At 45.9% G+C, this 23,164-nt stretch overlaps 1 protein-coding gene across 6 annotated transcripts in view; it reads left to right on the forward strand.

Moving 5' to 3' along the window:
• Positions 1–1,426: 1,426 nt before the first annotated feature.
• The window catches only part of Cmtm6 (CKLF like MARVEL transmembrane domain containing 6), a 173,912-nt gene continuing 152,174 nt past the window's right edge, over positions 1,427–23,164 (forward strand). For 2 of the 6 annotated variants that reach the window (XM_052723373.1, XM_052723380.1), the window contains exons 1-3: positions 1,428–1,643; positions 8,161–8,337; positions 11,404–11,502. In XM_052723373.1, the coding sequence (XP_052579333.1) occupies positions 1,506–1,643; positions 8,161–8,337; positions 11,404–11,502 (414 nt within the window). In that variant the 5' untranslated portion in view covers positions 1,428–1,505. Of the gene's footprint in view, positions 1,644–8,160; positions 8,338–11,403; positions 11,503–19,821; positions 22,521–23,164 lie in introns of those variants that run through there. The other 4 variants (XM_052723382.1, XM_052723390.1, XM_052723361.1 and 1 more) reach the window with 3 other exon arrangements.

A 23,164-nucleotide genomic window follows, 5' to 3' on the forward strand; every position in this document is an offset into this window, starting at 1 on the left:
AAATCCAAATTTTTAAAATAATAGTTGACTATCTCATATAATTTATTGAAAAGAGCCAACTTCTAAAAAGTGGTTTCTGCTGAATATGTATGGATTCCATACTACCATTAAGTTAAAATCTAAAATTGAATCATTATAGGTTGGCATGGTCAGTATCTTCACGTCATTTATCAATATCTGATATTCTGATTAATCTATTAATTGTCATTTGGAACTTTCATTATTCTACTTAGTGTCCTGCCAGGAAGGATTTTGTGTCTTTGGTTGGCACATGGCAGTAAACTTAATACCAAAGGTTGACTTCTGATCTCCACACTCACACACATGAGCCTGCACCTTCATACACATGTGCACCACCACCCCATATGAATGAAAGAAAAGATGACTATCTGAAAAATGGATGAGCATGGGATGTAGCAAGTCTTTCTCTGTCCCGCCAGCCAGCTCTCAAATAATGACATGGAGACTTCTCATTAATTATGAAAGCTTGGCCTTAGCTTAGGCTTGTTTTTAGCTAGCTCTTATCACATACATTAACCCCTTTCTATTAATCTACATTCTGTCATGTACTGCCTTTCCTGCTTCTCCCGTGTCTCCTGGCTTCTCTGGTATGCCCAGATTCCCCTCCTCTTCCTCTCTCTCCCTGGAAATCCCACCTATACCTCCTGCCTAGCTATTGGCTGGTCAGCTTTTTATTACACCAATCACAGCAAATACATCGTCACACAGTGAACAAATATCCCGCAACAGTGGGAAGTGAGAAATAAACCAAAACTCCATTGGAGGAGGTTGGGGGTGCATCAACAGGGGTGTGTGGTTTTAGCATGCAGAAGGCCCTGAGTTCGAACCCTGGCACCTTTTAAAAACCAAACAGGTCGAGCATGTAGGGGTGCATGCCTGTAATCCCAGCACTACAGAGATCAAGGCTGGAGGATTGGTACTAGTTCCTGGAGCTACTACAAGTTCTAGGCTAGTCTGGGCAGATAAGATCTTGTTTCAAAAAAAAAAAATCAGACCGAAACCAAAATAAAAGTCAGGGCGGGGAGATGGCTCGGTAGCTAAAGGCACCAGCCGCCACTCCTAATGATGATTCAGTCCCACTCAAAGGGTAGGAGAACTGACTCCCTGAATAGTCTTCTGACTTCCACATGGCGTCCCTCACTAAGTACGTAGATTAAAAAATAAATGTAATTAAAAAAAAAACAAACCCACCCAAACCAAACAAACAAAAAAAGTCCACAGAAAACATGGAACTGTCAATTACCAGCACTTTAAGAGTTAAAGGAGAGCCGGAAAGGTGGAGGGGGCGTGGCGAACAAGGTGTGGCGAAGCAAGGGGCGTGACAAACAAAGGGACTGTCTACGAGCTGGGGCGTGGCGAGAGAGTGGGCGTGACAAAGGCGTGACGAGGGCGGAGTTGACCGGAAGCGGGGGCGGAGTCCCAGGAAGTGACGCCCCCTGCTGCGGCGCGGAGACTTTGGCTAAGCGGGCGACCTTTAGCCGGCGATGGAGAACCGAGCGGTGTACGGTCCCACAACCGAGGCGGCCCCGGGTGCCGGCAGGGGCGCGCTCAGCGGCCTGGCCGCCTGCTTCACCCTGGGCCGGCTCCCAAAGTCTCAGCGCGTTCTCAAGGGCTTGCAGCTGGTGAGGTCAACAGCGGCGGAGGACGAGCGGGCGCTGGGTCGGGGGTCGGGTCAGGGCCAGGGCCCGAACCAGGGCCGGGACCTGTGGGCTAGGGAGGATGCCTCGAGGCTGCTGCTCGGCCTCGTCGTTCTGGAAGCAGCCGTTTCCACACCGCAGTTCCTTCCCTTTCCAGTAGGGAAGGGGGCGTTGCCGTCCGCCTCCTTCCCGTAGCCGGGCCCTAGTTCATCTCCCCCATCCACCGAAACCTCCTTTCCCTTCTCTCGGCTAACACTCTTTCATTGTCTCCGTGAGAGCCTGTGTTTTAGACAACGAAGTGCTTTCTGTTTATCTTTTTTGGCTTTTGCGGTTTTCCGGGTGCTCGCCCAGTTTAACTTGTCGGACAATTTGTGTTTGGGTTTAACTTGTACAGTGGGTTCGAGGTAGAGTCAAAAGGGCATCTTTTCTGGTTCGCGTGTGCCGGGGACAGAACTAGATTACAGCATGCTTCTCTTTATTTTTGGCAGTTAAGCCAAGGTGTGAAAATAGACATCTTTGATATTTAAATTATGATCTAATTGATACTCATGTGGCGTTTCAGGGTTCTAACTCAGCTGCCAATGGATATTACCTTTTTCAAGAAGACAATTCTAGGAAAAGCTAGACTGTTTAGAATGTTTATGGTTTTTGCTTTGTTTTCTGAACCGTTTTTGCCGAACAAACAAAAAACCAGCCCATGGGTTTCCTTGGGAAGATTTGAAATTCTTAAAACTCTGATAACCAGAACTCAACATTCTTGGAACTCAGCTGACCTACTTTCCTGGAGTAGAAAAACAGCAGTTAGAAAACTGGCACTGCTTTTAGTTGCGAGAGGGATCGAAGCTGGGGAGAGGAGGAAATCATGTGGAGACAAGTTAGATAAAATGGTGTGTGCAACCCTAGAGGATCTGGTCCTGTGTGTCCCTCCGCGCCCTCCTGGAATGGCCACAGTGGGGGATAAAATGGTGTGTGCAACCCTAGAGGATCTGGTCCTGTGTGTCCCTCCACGCCCTCCTGGAATGGCCACAGTGGGCACCTTTAGGTTCCTAGGCACCCGGGTTCCCTCCTGGCATTGCTCCTTTACAGAACCAGTTCCTTTTACACGGATGGGTGTGGTTTTGTTCCCCTCCCTCCACCTCCCCTTCTCTCCTTCCCCTCTCCCTCTCCCTTTACCCTTCTCTCCCTCCCTCCTCTTTCCTCTCTCCCTCATCCTCTCTCCCTGTCTCCCTCTCTCCCTCCCTGCTCTCTCCCTTCCTCCTCTCTCCCTCTTTCCACTCCATCTGTCCCACACTTTCTTCATAGAGTCTTAGTAGTACAGATTAGCTTCACACTTATTCCTATATTGTAGAGGATGATCTTGAACTTCTGATCTTCCTGCCTCTACCTCTCAGTGCTGGGATGACAGGTGTGCTCCATGCAGTTTATGTGGTGCTGAGAATTGAACCCAGAACCTTGTGTGTGCTAGGCAAGCACTCTACCAACTGAGCCATTCCCATAGATCCAGGTTCACTTTCTTTTTCTCTTCCTCTATGTAGTCCTCACATATTTTCTAGATACCTGCTGTGCTTCTCTGCAGGAAAACACATGTTTCTAATGAGACTTTTTGGACAGAGAGAAATTACTGTACCGCCGAAGCATTCTCGCTGCTCCAAGGAAATCATCCCTATGAGTCTGCTGTCCATTAAATCTCTTATTTTCAGTTGCTTTTATTTTTCTTTCTAATAAAAAATGCTAAAGCCAAAGTAAAAGTTCTCATTACTTTATTAACTCAGCAGGCCTTAGTTCTTTGTCTTCAGAAGAGACCCAACCAGAAGTTTTGCCCGAACTTTACAGTTGGACCACAGAAGTCAGTTTGCCTTGAAAAGGTTGTTAGCTATTTGCCATCATTCCTAAGGAGAAATGGGGATAGCACAAAACACTGTCTCCGTTAAATTCATTCGTTATGGGTAACTTGTAATGTTACAGGCATGCTTTTTTTAACACAGAACTTTAAACACATCTTTTTTTGTTGTTGTGTTTTGTTTTTTGAGACAGGTCCTTTGGAATTAGAGTTACAGGTGGTTGTGAGCTGTGTGAACTATATTGGTTTGTGTGTGCGCCCACATGTGCTGTGTGTGTGGAAGGCAGAAGTCAATGCTGGGTGTCTGCCTCAAGGAGACAGGTCTCTTCTGGAAGTTGAAGTTTGCTGATTGGGTTGTACTGGCTGGCTTTTTTCTACCTCCCCAGGCTCTGGTCTTGGGTGGTGTAGCTGCACCCCCTTTTCCTCTTTTTTTTTTTGGTGGCGAAGTCTTGTGTAGCCCTAACTGGCCTTGAATTCCCCATGTAACTGGGAAACAGTCTTAAATTCTGCCTCTGCCTCCTGAGTGCTGGGATTATAGTTGTTCACATTCAGCTTGCAGCTTTTTTTTCTTTTTTTTATTAATGTGGATTCTAGGGAATCAAACTTAGGTCTTTGTAATTGCACAGCCTTACTGGTTTTTCTTGTTTTGAGACAGGGTCTCAGGTAGCCCTGTTTAAATGATTGACCTTAATTCAGAAAATAGCTGAAGGTGTCCCTGAACTCAGGATCCTTCTTCTTCTATCTCCCAAGCCCTGGGATTGTAGGGTGTACCACCATGTCCAGCTTTTGTTTTGTTTGAGAGAGGATCTCACAGTGTAGCCCAGGCTAGTCTGAGGCTTGCTGTGTAGCTCAGGTTTACAGTGTCCTCCCACCTTGGTCTTCTGAGTGCTAGGATTATAGGCATGTCCACTGTGCCTGGCTTCAGTTATATGTTATTAATTTTTTTTTCTTTTTAGATCTATTCTGTGTGTGTGTGTGTGTGTGTGTGTGTGTGTGTGTGTGTGTGTTTGTGTGTTTTGTGAGGCTATGTGCATATGAATGCAGGTACCTGCAGAGGTCAGAGATGTCAGCTCCCATGAGTCTGGAGTTGCAGGTGATTGTAGGTCACCCTGTGTGGATGCTGGGAATTGAGCTCAGATACATCCTTTGCCAAGAGCAGTAAGTGCTCTTAACTACTGAGCCTTCTTCCCAGCTGCTTCTTTTTTTTTTTTTTGTTTTTCGAGACAGGGTTTCTCTGTGTAGCTTTGCGCCTTTTCCTGGAACTCACTTGGTAGCCCAGGCTGGCCTCGAACTCACAGAGATCCGCCTGGCTCTGCCTCCCGAGTGCTGGGATTAAAGGGCGTCACCACCGCCCGGCTTTTCTTCCCAGCTTCTTAAAACTATTTTTTAATAGTGTGTTCTTCTCTAAGTACATGTAATTTATAGAGGATGATGCCTTCTAACTAGTGCCAGACACTTAAAGATGTTTAAGGGGACAGACTTACACCGTACAGGACTAGCTCAGGTTCTACTGTAAGCCCAGATGGGAAACTGTTCTCCCGACGATCCTTGCTCTGAATGCTGTTTCCTCTAGTCATGCCCAGGTAGAGAGACTTAGAGAGCTAGCTGCATTGGGCCTTGGCTCAGCGCTCACTAAACAGTCTCTAGTATGATAAGTGCTTGCTGTTAGTAATGGATGTGTTTACCAAGAGAACAGCGAGGAGCCTTTAATCGAATTTGTTTCTTTGCTGTATAGGGGACTCTTACTTCCTGCCTCTGACCACTTGTGAAATGCTGGTGACCACTATTTCTTGAAATTCTTCCTTCTCTGATTGAGCACATTCTTTTTCTTTATTTAATACAGAAGGTATCTGTTTACCAAAACAAACAACTAAAATATGATTAAAATAAAATAAAACATCCCCATCAGACTCACTCTTAGGCATCACTGTTGGGTAAATTGTTTGGAGTGTTTTTACTTGCTTTACAAGTTTCCCTTTTTATTTTAAAAACAAAACCAAACCAACATATCCTGACTTACTTATTCTGTGCTCTTCAGCTTTTACCTCCTACCCTTTTTTGTTTGTTTGTTTTTTGTTTTTCAAGACAGGATTTCTCTGTGTAACAGCCCTGGCTGTCCTGCACTGGCTTTGTAGACCAGGCTGGCCTTGAACTCGCAGAGATTTGCCTGCCTCTACCCCTGCTGGGACTAAAGGCATGCGCCACTACCAGCCCCTTTAACTCCTACTCTTGAACTGGGGGACTCCCTTAATTCCCAGAGTCCTGTATTTCTCATCACATAGCCACACCCACTCCTTTCAAATTTCTTGCCATTCCCATTTAGTTAGGTCAGTACCTCTCTGGACTCACCGGGCAAGTTCTTGCCCTCATGAGTCTGTCCTTTCTCCTCCAACTGGGAATGTCTTCTCCTACTCATGTGTGTCTCAACCCTGGTTTGAGTCCTGTGTGTTCATCCATCCTTCTCTAGCTACTCTGGGCATTTCCCTGAAAATTTCTCAACTTCACAAGGACTGCTCAGTTGTGTGGTATAAAGCATTGTTGCTTATTGTTTCTTGTGTTGCTCTATCATTACAGCTCATATACAAACCCATTGTTGTTGCATAGTATTAAAGCACACTCAGTACTAAAGAGGGAATAATGCTGAGGGGGTTATAAAAGAACTGTAGAGGGAGGAGAGTTTCACATTGACAGTAGTGTGTGATGTTAAGTTCTTGGCCTTTAAAACCTAGAGATAGAACTAGTAAGTGTTCAGCCTGGATGTTGAACCCCATCATTCTTCTAGGATGGCCAGGCAGAGCCTGCCTCTTGTCAGTAAGAATGCCTCTTGTTAGTACATAGAGCAGGGCTCCTGGTGGCCTGGGACCCTCTGCTTCTGGGGAGCAGTCCTGCCCTCTTTCCAGACAGGCACCCTGTGTCTGTGCTGCAGGTCAGGCATCACTGTCTTGCAGCTCTCACAGGAGTGTGTCAAGAGCAGCCAAACAGAATCCTCAAGTGAAAGTTTACTCAGTCATCTGGCTTAGAACTCTAGCCAAGAATTACCTCGAACTCTTGATCTTCCTGCTTCTGCTTCTCAGGTGCTGGGATTACAGGAGTTCTCACCAACCTGGCTTCAACTGACTTTTATACACATAGGTGTATTTTTGTTTTATATATATGAGTTTTTTGTTTGCATATATGTCTGTACTTTTTGCATGCTTGGTACTCAGGGCAGCCAGAAGGGAGTGTTGGATCCCTTGGAACTGGAGTTATAGACAGTTGTGAGCCTCAGTATGGGTGCTGGGAATTGAACTTGGGTCCTCTGAAAGAGCAGTCTGTGCTCTTAACTCTGAGACATCTCTCCACTCCCATGTAGGTATGTTTTTCAGATATTTCCTAGACTCTTAAACTTGGATAAACTTAACATATACAAATACAGCAAGTAGAACCTTAGCCATTAGGATTCATTGGACTCTCATCCTGAAATTTCATACTGTTGCTACCAGCACAGGAGGTTAAGGAAACAGTTACGTGTGATTTGTCTCAGTGTGTCACTCCGTATCCTGTGATGTGATGGTAGGGAATGACTCCATCAACATTGTTCGTGATGGGGTGTCTACTTTATGAAGTGTTAATCTAATTAATCTTTATCAATAAAAAAATTGGGAGTCAAATATCTGTGTAAGAACCTGAAAGATCAGAGAAACAGGGAGCAGCTGCCAGTTGCTTCCTGTCTCTACTGTTCCTCTGTCCAAAAAGGCCAAGATACTCTCTCTGCCGTGCCTTACTACTTCCCGTTTCCTCTCTGTCTATAGTCCTCCAAACCTCTATGATCAGCTAGTGGCTAGCTCCACCCTCTGACTTCAGGCGAGCTTTATTTGACAGAACACAATCAAAATATCACATAACAACTTTATGTCTGGTTAACTTCACAGGAAACCAGAGCAAAGATGTCTGTTTTTGTTCTGGCGTAAAATCTTTTTAGTTGTGAGGTGGGAAGTTTCCCTTTGAACAGTTGTTCTCAACCTGTGGGTTGCAAACCCTTTTGGGAGTTGAACAACTTTCACAGGGCTTTTTTCTTTTTTGGATATAACTTGTTTTTTGAGACAGAGTCTCTTATAGGCCGAAGCTGTCCTTGAACTCTTGATTCTTGACCTCCCAAATGCTGAGATTTCTCTCTCTCTCTGTAGCCACACTTCCACTGAGCTCTAGACTAGTCTCACCATTTGCCTTCCACTATACCTCTGCCTAACTCTCCCACTGATTCCTTCATTACAGCACATAAAAAAAAAAAGATTTGCTGTGCATGGTGGCGCTCAGCCTTCTCTCCTGAAGTCCCCTTTTTTGGCTGTTACAATGCTCTCATTTATGAGTCTCTGTGTTTGACACACAGTAGTTAACTAGTGTATGCAGACTGTAAATTCTCTTGATCAAGTGTGTCCGCCAATCTTGTTTGCCCCAGTCTCTACTTTACAAATATTTGACTGAACAGATAGTGAGTTTAATTTTTTTTTAGAAGGGGATGGCCTCACTGTCTTGGCAAGGCTGGCCTTGAACTTTTGATCTTCCTGTGTCAGCCTCCCAAGTGTCTGAGTTTACAGGCACGTGCCACCAGGCACAGCGTCCATGTGGTTGTGACTGTCATGGGTTATCTGCCTCCCTGAGGTCACATGTTTCCTTCTGCAGCTGCTGTCCCTGCTGGCCTTCATCTGTGAAGAGGTTGTGTTCGAGTGCACGCTGTGTGGAGGCTTGTACTTCTTTGAATTTGTGAGCTGTAGCGCCTTCCTCCTGAGCCTCCTCCTGCTGATTGTGTACTGCACCCCACTGTATGACAGGGTTGATGCTGGAAAAGTCAAATCATCGGTAAGTGGGGAGACACGGCCCCGGTCAGGCCTCTGGCTTGTCGTCACACCTGTTTAGTGCTGCAGTAGTCATGTTTCAGAGCAAAGCTCTGGGAAGAGCACTGTCCGTGTTTAGCACTCTGCGCCCTAGCAACTCGGGCTCCCCTTCAAAGATGGAGATGGGAAGTGAGTCTAGAATGAGAGCCAGAAATCACCAGTGATGTGTGGTTATTGGTGCCTTCACATAATTCATGTTAGACATTTTGTTGTTCTTTAAGACAGGGTCTCACTAGCCCAGACTAGACTTGAACTTGTGATCCTCCTGCCTCAGCTTCCTGAGTGCTGGCATTGTAGGCTTGGGCTCTCATGCCTTACCTGAACATTTCTTAGAAGTTTGATTTTTGTCACTTTTTGTTCCTTACATTTTGGGGTGTCGCTCATGCACTCTCTAGTTAGGAGTTGTGTGCCTACTTCCTTCCAGACATCACACTGTGTCCGGGACGTAGTGATGAATAAATGAACACCACAGGCTTTTAAACAGAGCAACAGTGATTCGGTCTGTATTTTGCTTTCATTTAATTTTATATAAAAAAGGGTGTCTTTAGGTAAATAAAGAAGATATTTGGGGCTGGAGGGATGGCTCACTGCTTGGGAGCAGTGGCTGCTCTTCTGGTAGACCTGGGTTCAATTCCCAGTACCCACATGGCAGTTCACAACTGTCCCATTTCCAGGGGAGAAAAGACTGCTGAGCTGTCTCTCTAGTTCACAATAAAATAAATAAATAAATAAATAAATAAATAAATAAATAAATAAATAAATAGAATGTATTTGTTGGTTCACTGTTAAGATGTTTCCTAGGTTGGGCATGGTGGCACACATCTTTAATCTCAGCAGGTAGATCTCTGTGAGTTCGAGGTCAGCCTGGTCTACACAGTGAGTTCCAGGACAGCTTTGTAGAGAGACTCTATCTAAAACAAATATCTCAAACAAAGAAACAAACAAACAAACCAGGACAGCTTTGTAAAGAGACTATCTAAAACAAACAAACAAACAAAACAAAACGAAAGAAAGAAAGGAAAAGAAAAGAAAAAATATATTTTCCTTATAATGCTGGGAAAGCTTCATTTTCACATTAGAGGTGCTAAGCTTTCTAGTGGCAATCTGCTGACCCATGGTGCTTGCATATGATTTAGATTTGATGGCTGACAGATGAAATAATTCATTTATCCCCTTTATATTCATTTATTTAGGGCACACTTGCACAGTTGATTTCTTAGGCAGTGTTTGGGTTGTCAGCAGTCGCTTGTGGAGAATGTGTTGTCAGGATTGACATAATTAAAGAGTTGACATCTCCAGGCAAGGATGAAAAAGTTTATTATATTTTTAACCATTAACAGGAGAGAGCAGTATAAAAAGAAGCCATATGATTCTTATATTTTAAATTGATGAGACGTTGGCATAAGGTCAGGAATTGATCATATGCTTAATATACTTTTTTCTGTCTTCTTTGTGGTGCTGGAGAACTATTTAAATTGAATTCCTTTTTGTACCTCACAAATTTTATTCTGTAGGAATCTGTTGTCTTAAAAAGGTTGGGAAATGGGGCTGGGAAGATGGCTCGGCAGGTAAAACACTCAGTTCACAGATGTTAGGACAGGGATGTGCGTCCTCAGCACTCACGCATGACCACATCTTTTCCCCCAGTGCTGGAGACAGACTGGACTAGCCAAGTCAGTGAGCTGTGTTCCGGTGAGAGATGCTACCTTGATATTAGGTGAAGAACATCTGGGAAAGACATCTACCTCCGCCTCAACATACGCACACATATACATGCAAAACAAACAACAACAGCAACACCCTCCCCCCCCCCAACTGACTCAATATAATTGAGTTGATAGAATACTTACCTGGGTTTGCAGTGAAGCCTGAGCTTTATGAATTGGTGTGGTTTTACATGTCTGTAATCCTAGCAGTCAGGTTCTAGAGAGAACTTAATCCACAAGGTTGCCCTCTGGCCTCCACACACAGGCAATGGCATGCTCTGCCCCCCCCCCCCCCCCACACTAACAATAAGAAACAAACAAGAAGCCAGGCAGTGCTTCTTGGTGGTGCACACCTTTAATCCCAGCACTTGGGAGGTAGAGGCAGGTGGATCTGTGAGTTCCAGGCCAGCCAGGGCTACACAGAGAAACCCTGTCTTGAAGAAACAAGAAACGAACAAAAAAAATAAAAAAAAAAAAATAAATAAATAAATAAAAAGAAACAAGAAGTTAGGTGATTAGAAAGTGGTATAGCTTGGATTTGAACTGAGGTAGTCTGCCTTTAGAAGCTATGTTTAATTGAACACTGCATCTTTTTTTTAAAAAAAATAGGAGGCTGGAGAGACATCTTTCCAGCCCCAATAGTGCATTTTTCTTTATCAAGATGTTTGTCCTAGGTAGACATGGTAATCCCAGCATTTGGAAGGTGGAGGCAGGAGGATCAGAAGTTAATGGCTAATCTGGGCTACATGAGAACTTGTGAGAAATAAGCATAAAACCACCAAACAAAAGTTTAGCTAAGTGGCAGTGTTTGCCTAGCATTCACAAGACCATAGGTTCACTCCCTAGTAACACCATAAAAGAAAAGAAAAACCTATTCAAAAATGAAAATGGACTAGGTATGGTGGCATATGCACCTAGCACTCAGGAAGCAGAGGCAAGTGGTTAGAGCTCTGTGAGTTCAAGGCCAACCTGGTTCACATATTAAGTTACAGAACAGCCAGGGCTACATGGTGAGAGCCTGGCTCAATACCTCCCCCTCTCCCCCCCACTGAACCCAGGGCCTTGCGTTGCTAGGCAAGCTCTCTACCACTGAGCTAAATCCCAACCCTCAAAAAAAAAATTTTTTTTTGTAATATACTATTATGTTCAACTTAAAGTGGATAGTGTTTGCATGCAGTCTTGTTGAAAAGGTACCTGGCTAGCATGTTTAAATTTGGGTTGCACCAAGAAAATGTAAGTCGTTCAAGGGTTTTTGGAATTAAAAATGTTAAACTTTGTGTCTGCTTTTCTAACCTATTGTGTTCTTGGTTTCTCTACATGTGCAGGATTTTTACATCACCCTGGGAACAGGGTGTGTATTTCTATTGGCGTCTATCATTTTTGTTTCTACCCATACTGGGACCTCACCTGAAATTGCTGCAATTGTAAGTACTTCGCATTTTTAACCTTACTATGTTTGTTTCCTTAGAAATAGTGAATTTAGAAAGTTCTTGGTAAGTTATATATAGGAGTATAATTTTTACTTATTTGTTTATATTCATGATGTGTGTGTTTGTGTGGGGTAGGCACCTGTATGCCATGATCTGTGTGCAGGTAAGGGATGAGCTTCAGGTTGGTCCTGTCTTTTTAACTTGTTTGAGACGGTCTTTTCACTGTGTAGCCAACCAGCCCTCCTTTTGAGATAGGTCTCACTGTGTAGCCCTGGCTGGCCTAGAACTCACGGAGATCTAAGTGCTGGTATCAGTGGCATGAGTCAGCTCACCTGGCCCCATTAGCTTCTTGGAATGTCCAGTTTCCACTTCCCATTTCCTGTAGGTGTTCTGGGATCTGCTTTTGATACTGTGTCTGACTTCGGGGACCTGAACTCAGATCTTCAGGCTTGTGTGCCAAGCGCCCCCCCCCCCCCCCCCCCCCCCAGCCATCTCCCCAGCCCGAGAGTAGTTTTTTTTTCTACTTCAAATGTAATACTGACTAGAAGACCTTGAAGTAACCAATTCGGTAGTCTTCGGAACCTAGGAACCTGCCTGCAATTTGACTGAGTTTTGTTACAAAGTTTCTTTACGCTGCATAGAGACAAGTGTCTGCTAATGCAAATGGCAAGGTGGCCTTTGTCGTCAGACACTTTTTTTGCCCTTTAGTACTGCGTTAGGTGCGGTGCAGAGGCACTCCGGGGCAGAGGCTTGTGGGGTTAGCCAGGCACCTTGGGATGGACTGTTGGAGAAGCTTGTCTGCGTGCGCTTCAGTCTTCCTTGACTGCTTCTTTAGATTTTGTTTTTCTTTCTTTCTTTCTTTCTTTCTTTCTTCTTTCTTTCTTTCTTTCTTTCTTTCTTTCTTTCTTTCTTTCTTTCTTTCTTTCTTTCTTTCTTTTCTCTCTCTCTCCCTCCCTCCCTCCCTCCCTCCCTCCCTCCTCCCCCCCTTTTCTTGTTTGTTTGTTGCAATACCGGGGATTGAATTTAGGACCTTATATATACTAGGAAAGTATTCTACCTCTGCGCTACAACCCCAGAATTATGTCTTGGACTTTGAGATAGAGTCTTGCTCTATAGTCTAGGCTAGCCCTGAACTCACTATTTATTTTTGGTCTCAAACTCAGAAGTCTCTTGCCTCAGCCTCCTGAGTACAGTGATTCCAGGCATATGCTGCTAAGGCCATCTGGAGCAATCTTTAGCAGGCTACACATATCTTTAAAGTCTAATCAAGACTTTGTGCTAGGCAGAAATAATTTTTGAGGAAGTCAGTCCATTTTTAGGTTTTTAACCTTTACATGGAATCAATTTTTTTTTTTTTTTTTTTTGAGACAGGGTTTCTCTGTATAGCCCTGGCTGTCCTGGAACACACACTGTGGACTAGGCTGGCCTCAAACTCAGAGATCTGCTTGCCTCTGCCATCTGAGTGCTGGGATTAAAGGTGGGCACCATCATGCCCAGCATAATCAATCATTCTTGAAACTAGTACCGTGACAGTTCTTCCGGTGGAGGAGTTTGACCAGTTCTCTCCCATTTCCTTCCCCATAGCACTGCTAATCCTCCTCACCACTGTAAAGTGACAGGTACACTTGCCTGTCCCAAATCCTGCTGCTGTGTGACGACGCCTTGACAAAGGAGGGGTTCGGGGAAGAGCTAATTTCATTGGAATCCTTTGGGCCAAGTGTTGTGGGGTTTTTTGTTTGTTTGTTTCTCTGTGTAGCCTTGGCTGTCCTGGAACTCACTCTATAGACCAGACTGGCCTCAAACTCTGAGATACTCAGGCCTCTGCTTCCTGAGTGCTGAGATTAAAGGCATGTGCTACCTGGCTCCAAGGTTATTTATTTATTTTTTTTAATTTGTATTATTCTAGATTTTAGAAAGGTAGTACTTTGTATGTTCTGTATTATCCAACACCTTTAGAAGGCCTGGGGCAGAACTCTATAATCCAATTTTAATATTTATGAAGGGAAACACATGAACATCTGTAAGTGAAGACTAAATAGTCTTTGTGTGAATTTTGAGCCAAGCAAATCAGGAAAGCTGAGTTTTGTAGCTTTACAGGTCAGAATTGTGAATGAAGGGTAGTGGGCTGTACTGACTGGTAGCAATGTGGCTAGTGTGAATGACTGACTGACACAGGCTGACAGACCTCCTGCAAGTCAGCAGCTTCCAGTGCTTTGTAAACAAGGGGACTTCAGCTAGGGCAGCTGTCGGCTGTTAAGCCTTGGGGTGTTTTGTGTGTGTGTGTGTGTGTGGTGTGTAGGTCAGAGGACAATGTGGGTGGTTTTTTTTTTTTTGGTTTTTCGAGACAGGGTTTCTCTGTGTAGCTTTGCGCCTTTCCTGGAACTCACTTGGTAGCCCAGGCTGGCCTCGAAGTCACAGAGATCCGCCTGGCTCTGCCTCCCGAGTGCTGGGATTAAAGGTGTGTGCCACCACCACTCGGCATTTTTTTTTTTTTAATATTTAAAAACTGTTCCATCTGTGTGTGGGTGTGTGTACATGTGTGTGCAGGTGCCCTCAGGCCGGGGTGTCAGATCCCGGGGAGCCAGAGTTAGAGGAGGTTGTCAGCCTCACAGCATAGTGCTGAGACCTGACCGTGGGGCCTTTGCAAGAGCAGCAGCATATCTTCTTTACTAGAGCTGCCTCTCTAGCCCACAGCCTTGTTTTTGGAGACAGAGTTTCTCACTGGGAATTGGCCAAGTAGATTAGGCTGGCTGGCCAGCAAGCCCTGCCAATCTGTCTTTCTCTGCCTCCTCAGTATTGGGATTATAAATATGTATCACAACATCTAGCTTTTGAAGTGTGTGTGTGTGTGTGTGTGTGTTTGCACGCCATAACATACATGTGGTGGTCAGAAGACTTTGGGAGTCAGTTCTCTCCTTCCATCTTTATGTGGGCTCGTACTTAGGTCATCAGGCTTAGAGCAGCAGGTACGTTTACCCATGAAGCCATCTTGCTGGCCCCCTTTTTCATTTTTATTTATTTATTTATTTTTGGGTTTTCAAGACAAAGTTTCTTTGTGTAGCCCTGGCTGTCCTGGAGGTTACTCTGTAGCCCAGGCTGGCCTTGAACTCAGAGATCTGCCTGCTTCTATTTCTCAAGTGCTGGGATTAAAGGCGTGTGTCATCAGGCGATGGCCCCCTTTTTAAAATTCAGGTTTGAGGAGACTGAATTCAGGTGTTCATGCTTGCGAGGCAAGAATTTAATTGAGTGAGCTATTACCTTGTCCCTGAAACTACTACTCCATATGGTGCACAGACATCCATGCAGGCAAAATTCTCAGACACAGAAAAGAAACAGAAGTAAAACCTTAAAAAAGAAAGCGTTGAGAGAGTTGCAGATGGTGCCTCGCCAGCCTGGTTGGTAAGGGACAGACAGGTACAGTCAAGCCACAGCAGACTCCAAAAGGGGACCGACCTGCCTATGGCAGTGAGTTATAAATTAGTTTGTCTTGCTCTGCTGGGGACATCAAGTGAATAATGCCAAGCTCGGTTTGCTGTGGTGAGATGAACAGTGTGTCCTTCAGAGTGGAGGAGCTGAGCAGAGAAAGAAGCCAGAGACCACAAGAGATGGCCCGGTCATCATGGGAGTGTGAGCCAGCTGTGGTCCTGCCTTCAGCCCTAGCATTTTAGAAACTCAGGCAGAGATTGAGTCTGAGGCCAGCTACCTAGGAAGCCACCCCACCCCCACCCCACCCCACCCCCACCCCCGCCGCCGCACTCCTCCCCCCCAGAGAGCACAAAGTCATGGGGGAGGCAGGCTGGAGGTGCAAGAGACTTGGTGTTCTTTCCTTCCTGTTTGGTCTCCACTTCCTCCATGGTTTTGCTGGTGAGGAAGCTAAATTTGAAGCGTGGTCTTTTGTCTCTTGACAGAATTCTCAGAATGTTTAGTCATCTGTTAGAATAATACAACGAGGAAGTGATTTAAGGAAGAGGAAGTAACACTGTGTTACTACAGTGTGGCAAGTAACTAGAAAATGTATTTTAGGTAATTTAACCGAGTAGTGTTTTTTTTAAAATGGAGTTTTTGTTTTGATATGAATAACTTCATCTGTCTTCACCTAACCTGAGTTGTAAATCACATTTCCCTTATCACATCTGTGGGTCAGTCAAACCATTGCTAATAATCATGTGTTTGATACCATTTTGTGGAATCTCATTTATCTACAGGCCTTAGTCTCATTGATTGACATCCCACATAGACTCCTGCGTCGATGTTAGATGGAGCAGAGGCTGCGACATTGCAGCTAGTAACGCTGGCCTCCCCATAGGACTCGGAGACCTGACCTGGAATCCACCGAAAAGATAGGGAACGGGGGTTGCCTTCCTTTTCCAGGTTTCAGAGTAGGATGCTGTAAGAGAAAATAGGGCTCCACTCGAGGAATGTGGGGTTTGTAGGACAGAGAGAAGTCTGACCACACTTCAAGGCCAGCTTGGGCTGGCAGGGCTGCAGAGTGGTGTGTCTAGATCCCTTCCATGCTACCTTGACTCCTAAAGTGGCCAGATCTTAAAACAGCAGGTCCAAGATGTAGCCTTTCCAGCCTTTTGTGTGAAAGACATGGCTTTACAGGACAGGTGGAGGGGTGGGGCGCAGGGGATTGAGATGTTGCCCCGGGTCTGTCCTGCTCTGTCAGATACAGCTAGTAGGGTTGAGACCTCTTGAGAGAATAGGAAGTGTTGATGTGTCTGTGGATAACAGAATGAAGCAGGGGATCGTGTGTGTGTGTGTGTGTGTGTGTGTGTGTGTGTGTGTGGGTGTGGGTGTGTGGGTGTGTGTGGGTGGTGGTGGTGGTGGTGGTGGTGGTGGTGGTGGTGGTGGTTTGTTTTTTTCCCCTGAGACAGGGTTTCTTTGGTAGCCCAGGTAGTTGCCTCAAACTCACGGAGATCCATCCACCTGCCTCTGCCTCCCAAGTGCTGGGATTAAAGGCATGTGTCACCCACCATGCCTGGCAAGGGGGGACCTTCTTAATAGCTAGATGGATTTCTCATCTTGAGGCAGCTTTAGAAAGAGACAGCTGTGTGGCTTTGGGTATCCCTGACAGTATGGCTCAGCCAGCCTCTGAGCCAAGAGATAAGAGGTATATATTCAGCCCAGGGGGGAGAGGAGACTTGGTAGAAGGACCGACCATCTTACTCACAGCCAGTGAAATGTTGAGAGTTATGGTGAGCTTACACAATGAGGGATCTGGATGTCCTGCGTTGGTGCCCCTTGAAAGGCTTGTCTGGTAAAGCAGAGGGATACATGGGCCACCAAAGAAGTACTGTGGTAGATGGACCTGACGATGGGGACTCTTGAGTTGTAAGTTTGGAAAATTAGGACATGTTTTGGATATATGTATCCTATATATAATCTGAGGTCTTCTGTCAGAAGAGCAGCATCTGGAACCCGAGTGGATATCCCTAGGTCAGCACTGGGGCCGGAATAAAAGAAGTACCTGTTTAATAGAGACTTCACAGGCATGGGAAGCAAAAAGAGTGTATAGGAAGGGGAGGTGCTTGTTGTTTGTGAGAGTAGGCCAAGGTTCCAAGGACACATAGAGAACACAGTTTCATCTAGTGACGTTTATCAAGTTCTCTTGTAATCAGCAGTCAGCTATAATGTCAGAGACAGCTCTGTGGGCAATGTGGCTGGTCACCAGAGCTCAGTGAGGAGAGGTTGGGAGGAATTCTTTCCTGTGTTACAGAGGCAGGTGAGGCTATGGGAGGAAATGGCCTCGTCTGGTTGATTTTTGAGATTAAGAGTTTGATTAAGAGTTTGAGGTCCTCCAGGAGGTCAGAGGACTAGATGTGGGGGACTTGTGAGAGGTATTCCTCAGGTGTGGAGCCAAGAGTTGGGCTGGTGTCTGGTTTTAACACAGGGTGTTTGCTTTTGTGGCCTGTGAGCCGCTTTAACCTGGAAAAATGAACAAGAGCTAAGACCCAATGATTCAGCAGCAGTTGAGGTGAGAAGGGCCAGAAGGGGTAGGGGGGCTCAGAGGTGAGGATTTTTAAGTAGAATTTGTTCCCTCAAGTGGATGGGGAGAGACGGTGGGTCAAAGGAAGGCTTGGTAGAACGGTTGGCAGCAGTGTGTGTGCCTTAGAAATGTCAGGTGGGCGAGAGCGTGGATGTAATCACCTGGGGTGTGTGGGGAAGGCAGGGTCATCTAACACAGGAGCCTTCCGTGTGCCAGTGCGGAAGGACTTAGGCCATGTGGAGCTGCTCCAGACACTTGACCCTGGACTGTTAGTACGATGCTTCTGTAGAAGGCCGTTCATCTCTGCTCTGCGTGATGACGACGGAGGCCTGTCCAGGATATGGGACTTCCGGGTCGTGTGGAGAGCTTGGCAGGCTCCCTGTCTGACTTTAGATATGTGTGCAGGGCCATTGCCAGTTTGTATGGAGGCAGGGGGGCCCAAATTTGGATACTATTTTAAGATATCCATTACTGTGCCAGCTGCCTTGGATGTGACCCATTCAGAAGGGTCAGGACCAGTACATGTTTGGTCTTTTTAATAGATGCCACATGGGTAACACCTGCCAGTCTGGGCCAGAGGTTTGTTCTCTGGGAGCCCCTCCTTCTACTTTCCCACATCCTCAAGGTCATACAGCTCTCCCTTCCTCTCTCCCTGCTACACAAGAATAAGAGACTGATGGACTCTAAGCACGTACTATGGCCTATTATTCACCCACATGGCATAGAACTTCCCCCTTCTGAAACCTGTAGCGAGGTACCCACACTCTCTCTGCCTTGTAGGACTCCACTCTTCTCAGAGCCCCCATTTTCCATGGCATTCATAACTCATAATAAACCCCACCTCAGTGTCAACGTGGACCCCAGTATCTGAGACCTTTTGGGTGGGCCCCTCCTGGCAGCTTTTCTTCTTCAGGAAAGGATTCAGAAGCAGAGCAACTGGGAAGGGAGAGAGGTATCTGGTTTGAAGTTCGGCCTTCACATCAGCCTTGTGATTTCCTAGGCTAATAGGGAGTTTTAGTGTCTCTTGTAGTGGATTGTAGCTGCTGGTTGAGGTGGAAGCAGTCTGCATCAGTTAGTTAGATTAGGAGCTTCTGAGTGACAGGTGATCTCTTGGTGGTTAGAAACCCTCCCTCCTTCCTGCCACATGGAAAGTATGTTTGGAGGCAGCTTATCCACCATGCACTGGGGGTCAGCTGGGAAGCAGGGATGGGAAATCTGGTTCTTAAATAACCATTGTAGGGACTAGTCTCCAAATCCCAACCGGAAGTCAGTTGGGAATGAAGGGAATTCCTGTCATAAGTTTCCAGAGGAGGTAGTGTGCCAAGGTGACTCATGCTATCCTACAGGGACTATGGCTTGGAGGTGTCAGGTAGAGCGGTGGGATTGGGGACTTCTCCGGTAGCTATGGAGATAGAGGAGCAGGGATCTAGATCTCTCCTGGGCTGCCATCTCTTCCGTTAGTGGCAGCACCTAACTAAGCCTGGGCCTGGCTCTGCCACTCTGTGGGATGGAGAGTGCTTCGCTTGGTGTGCAGTAGCACTGGGCTCTGGACCTGGCCCCTCACCCACAGCAGAACTGGCGTCTGTGTCTTGGTGTGCAGTAGCACTGGGCTCTGGACCTGGCCCCCTCACCACAGCAGAACTGGCGTCTGTGTCTTGGTGTGCAGTAGCACTGGGCTCTGGACCTGGCCCCTCACCACAGCAGAACTGGCGTCTGTGTCTTGGGGGACTTTGAGTAGCACCTGTAGTCCAGACATTTTTCTTTCCTTTTTTAGAATTATTTATTTTTATTTTATGTACATTGGTGTTTTGCCTGCATATATGTAAAGGTGTCAGATCCCCTGGACCTGGAGTTACAGACACTTGTGAGCTGCTGTGTAGGTGCTGGCAATTGAACCCGGGTCCTCTGGAAGAGTAGACAGTGCTCTCTTAACCCCTGAGCCCTCTCTCCAGCCCCTGGAAATTTTTCTTTTGTTACTTTCCTCTTTCAATGACTTTTATATTCTGTTAAAGAATAGTAAGTATGGGGCTGGAGGGATGGCTCAGCAGTTAGAACACTTGTTCCTCTTTTAGAGGATCAGAGTTCGGTTCCTACCACACCCACATCAGATGGCTCTTTCCCATCTCCAGGGAATGCTGTGATCTCTTTAGGCCTACAAAAGAACCCACATACATGTGGCATTCACTCCTACAAACAAACACATATACATAGGTACAATTAAAACTTTTTTTAGAAAGTAGTTATAAGGTAGAATGGATATGAACTCTCAGGCACACATGATTATAACCCGCAGGTCCTCATATAATCCCTCTTTTCTTCCTTAGGTGTTTGGCTTTATGGCAAGTCTGATGTTCCTGTTTGACTTTGGCCTCATGCTGTATGAGAAACGGCAGGAGAGCCAGCTGAGAAAACCTGAGAACAACACCAGGGCTGGAACCCTCACAGAGCCACTGAATGGTTAGGAGAGGCTCCTCCCGTGTGACCTGTGTGCACCTGTCTTTTGGAGAGAAGAGGAGGGCAGCTTCTCAGTGCTGGGCTGGATGGCGGCCCGTCAGTTAGCTCAGAGGGTTTTTTTTAATACTGTAGGAACTTGTCTCAAATGGAGGAGGCTTTGTTTGTTTGTTTGTTTTTAAAGATGAGGACCATTGTCTTTGAATTGCATGTCTGTCATTTGCTACAGGACACCCATCACCAGGCTTAGCTTCCAGACCATGCATTCTCTGTCCTTTTTAGGAACCGTTTCATTTTAAAATCATTTGCTTCGCTGTTAGTTTTTGATAGTTAAATTCTGTTCTGTTGTTGGAGATTTAATTTTTATTTAAAATGCTGGCGTAGGCCTCTTTCCTTAATATATGATCCTTGTCTTTACTGTATCTCACTCAGCTTTACACTTAAGTGCTAACCTTTAAAGGCAATTATTCCTGACCCATGCATTGCCTAACAGAAAGTGCGTGGGCTGGTGGTGTTTTATATGATATAAAAACAACATCAGCAGCCTTGTGGTTTTTACATTGCACTCTGGTTGTTGAGGTTACATTTAAAAGAAAAAGGAAGGATTGTTATGAAATGCAGAAAGTTGTAGAAACTGATCCTACATCTGAAGACCAAAGGTAGATTAGACTCTGTCCTGTCCAGCAGACCTGATTGCCCAGATAGGCCTGGACCACTTGGCCGAGATGTGAAGGGTCTCCCTCCTGGCAGATGGTTATTCCCACTCAAGTGACACAGCTCTGCAGGCTTCTCTTTCGAGTCCTGGGCTGAGGTTGCTCACCCACCTGAGACGCCTCCGTTCTGACCTTCTGGAAGGTCCCTGTGCCGCATCACCATCTGCTATGGGACCCTTCACTCTTGCTCTTCCCTTCTCTTCTCAGTCAGGTTCATTTCAACTGTCTCCAGACCATCCAGACACTTGTGCCCTTCCTGTCACCAAAAGTCTGAGGCAGGAATGTCAGGTTCTTCTTCCCATAGGCCTCTGCTTGAGTTTCTCTCCAGGGGAGGTGTCTGGAGAAAGCAAATCCGAGAATCCCTGCTAGTGAATACTGTTGGTGGTTAAGGAGGCCACAGGCTGTTCCTGACACTTGGGAAGGGTTGCTTGTTTCTGTGTGGCTATCTTAGAGCCACTGGGGACCTTTGTGCCCAAAGGGGACCTTTCTTACCTTCCTTCTCGGAAGTGGAGAAGTCTGGGCACACAGCTTCTGCTGTTACCGACTCACTGCCTGACCTGCTGGCATCGAGGTTACATGCTAGTGACAGCATCACACTTGCTTGGGAGACCGTGAACCAATCATGGATGTTGCCTTCCTGTAGGGCGTGCCGCCTAGGGGAATGGACCGTAGCTCCTAAACCAGGGACAGAATACTTCAAAATAACCAGCTTATGGCAGACAGTTTAGATTGTACATCAGGCTGTGCTGTAGTCACAGTAAGTACCATCTAGACCTGCTGAGAATTGACAGCCAATCAGGGCAACTTCAGTGTTACCAACTTAGTGTCTGTCATGGTAACAAAATACCGAGACAACTTAAAAAGAGGAAGGATTGGAGCTTGAGAGATGGCTCAGAGGTTAAGAGTGCTTCTTCCTTCTCTTCAGAGGACCTGAATTCTGTTCTCCAGCACCCACATGGGATGGCATGTGACTGCCTGGTGCTCTAACGCCTTTGGTCTCTGTCACCCAGACATGCATGACATCCATTCCATTTGCACATCCACACATAAAGTAAATTGTAAAAGGAAAAGAGGGTTTATGTGGCATGCATTTTTGTATGCTTCAGCCCCCGGTCAGTCCTGTTGTCTTAGACGGCAGCACATCATGGTGGGGGTTGGTAGAGCAGGCTGCTGGTCCTGTGCCTCCAGGAAGCAAGAAAAGCGTGGGCGTGACTGGAGGTCCTGTGTTCCCTTTGGAGGGTACGCCCCGCCGACCTAAGACCTCACACTAGGCCCCACCTCTAAAGGTTGCTGCCACCTCTCAATAGTGCCATCCTGGAGAGCCCTTGGGGACAACTCATCTCAGTGTGCACCTCTGCCCATGTTTGGCTTGATCAAGATGGACAGACATACTCTGACTCGGCTACTTCTTCCCTTTAAGAAGGTACACTGGTCACTTTTGTCTGTGGTCACTCTTAGAACTTTCTCTCTTGGGGAACCTGTGGCTGCTTGGCTTCTGCATTCTCGGGGGCAGATGGGGTTAAAGACTGTGACACCAAATCAGCTCAAGAAGAACTGGGATCAGAGACCGTCAGCACAGAAAAGATGTCTTTATTCACAGCTGTGGCAAATTGGATTTGCTGTATTTTATACAGATGTTTAGAATGGTTTTTAAGACTTAGAAGGGAAATATACTTACAGAACAAGACTTTTATAATTACTATACTTAAATTATGCTTTATGTGGGGACTGGGAAATGTATTTTTACATTGCTTATATCCAATCACTTTTGTATTTGTTGATTTAAAGCCTATGGGTCTTTTTTTTATCACTCTTAATGTCAACTTTTATAATCTTTTAAATAAATCCTCTTAAGTCTAGTGTTGATGCATTCACAGTTGTTCATTGCATAGACTTGTTTAGATAAGCCCTCATTGGAGGAGCTCGCTGTCCCTTGGGCGGTGTGGTCGGAGGAGTCTGGAAGAACAAACCTGCTCCTTTCCATGGCTGCCCTCCGGAGAGGTAGAGGATGTGTTTAAACAGCGTGTTTGCCCTCTGGAGAGGTAGAGGATATGTTTAAACAGTGTGCTTGCCCTCTGGAGAGGTAGAGGATAGATTTAAACACCATGCTTGCTGACTGTGGCAGTGCAGGCCTCTAGCGCCAGCACTTGGGGCTGAGGCAGGAAGATCGCCCGCTTCAGGCCGACCTGGTCTACATGGTAGTGAAAATATTCTTAGGACCAGCTGTGGTGGAGGCAGATCTCTGTAAGTTCAAGGCCAATCTGGGCTGCATAGTGAGTTCCAGGCCAGCCAAATAAACAAATGAACACAAAAATATTTTTAGGCCATCACATGGGATGAGTTATCAAAGAATGTTCTACACTGAATGGCTTTAAATCCCTTTTGCCTCCTCTTTCCCCTTTCTCTTTCCCACTTCTCCTTTCCCTTTTTTTTTTTTTTTTTTTTTTTTGAGATGGGGCTCATGTAGCCCAGGCTGGCTTCAAACTCACTATGTAGACTTGAA

This window comes from Peromyscus californicus, unplaced genomic scaffold, assembly GCF_007827085.1.
Source record: "Peromyscus californicus insignis strain IS unplaced genomic scaffold, ASM782708v3 Scaffold_11__1_contigs__length_118956290, whole genome shotgun sequence".
Classification (NCBI taxonomy): domain Eukaryota; kingdom Metazoa; phylum Chordata; class Mammalia; order Rodentia; family Cricetidae; genus Peromyscus; species Peromyscus californicus.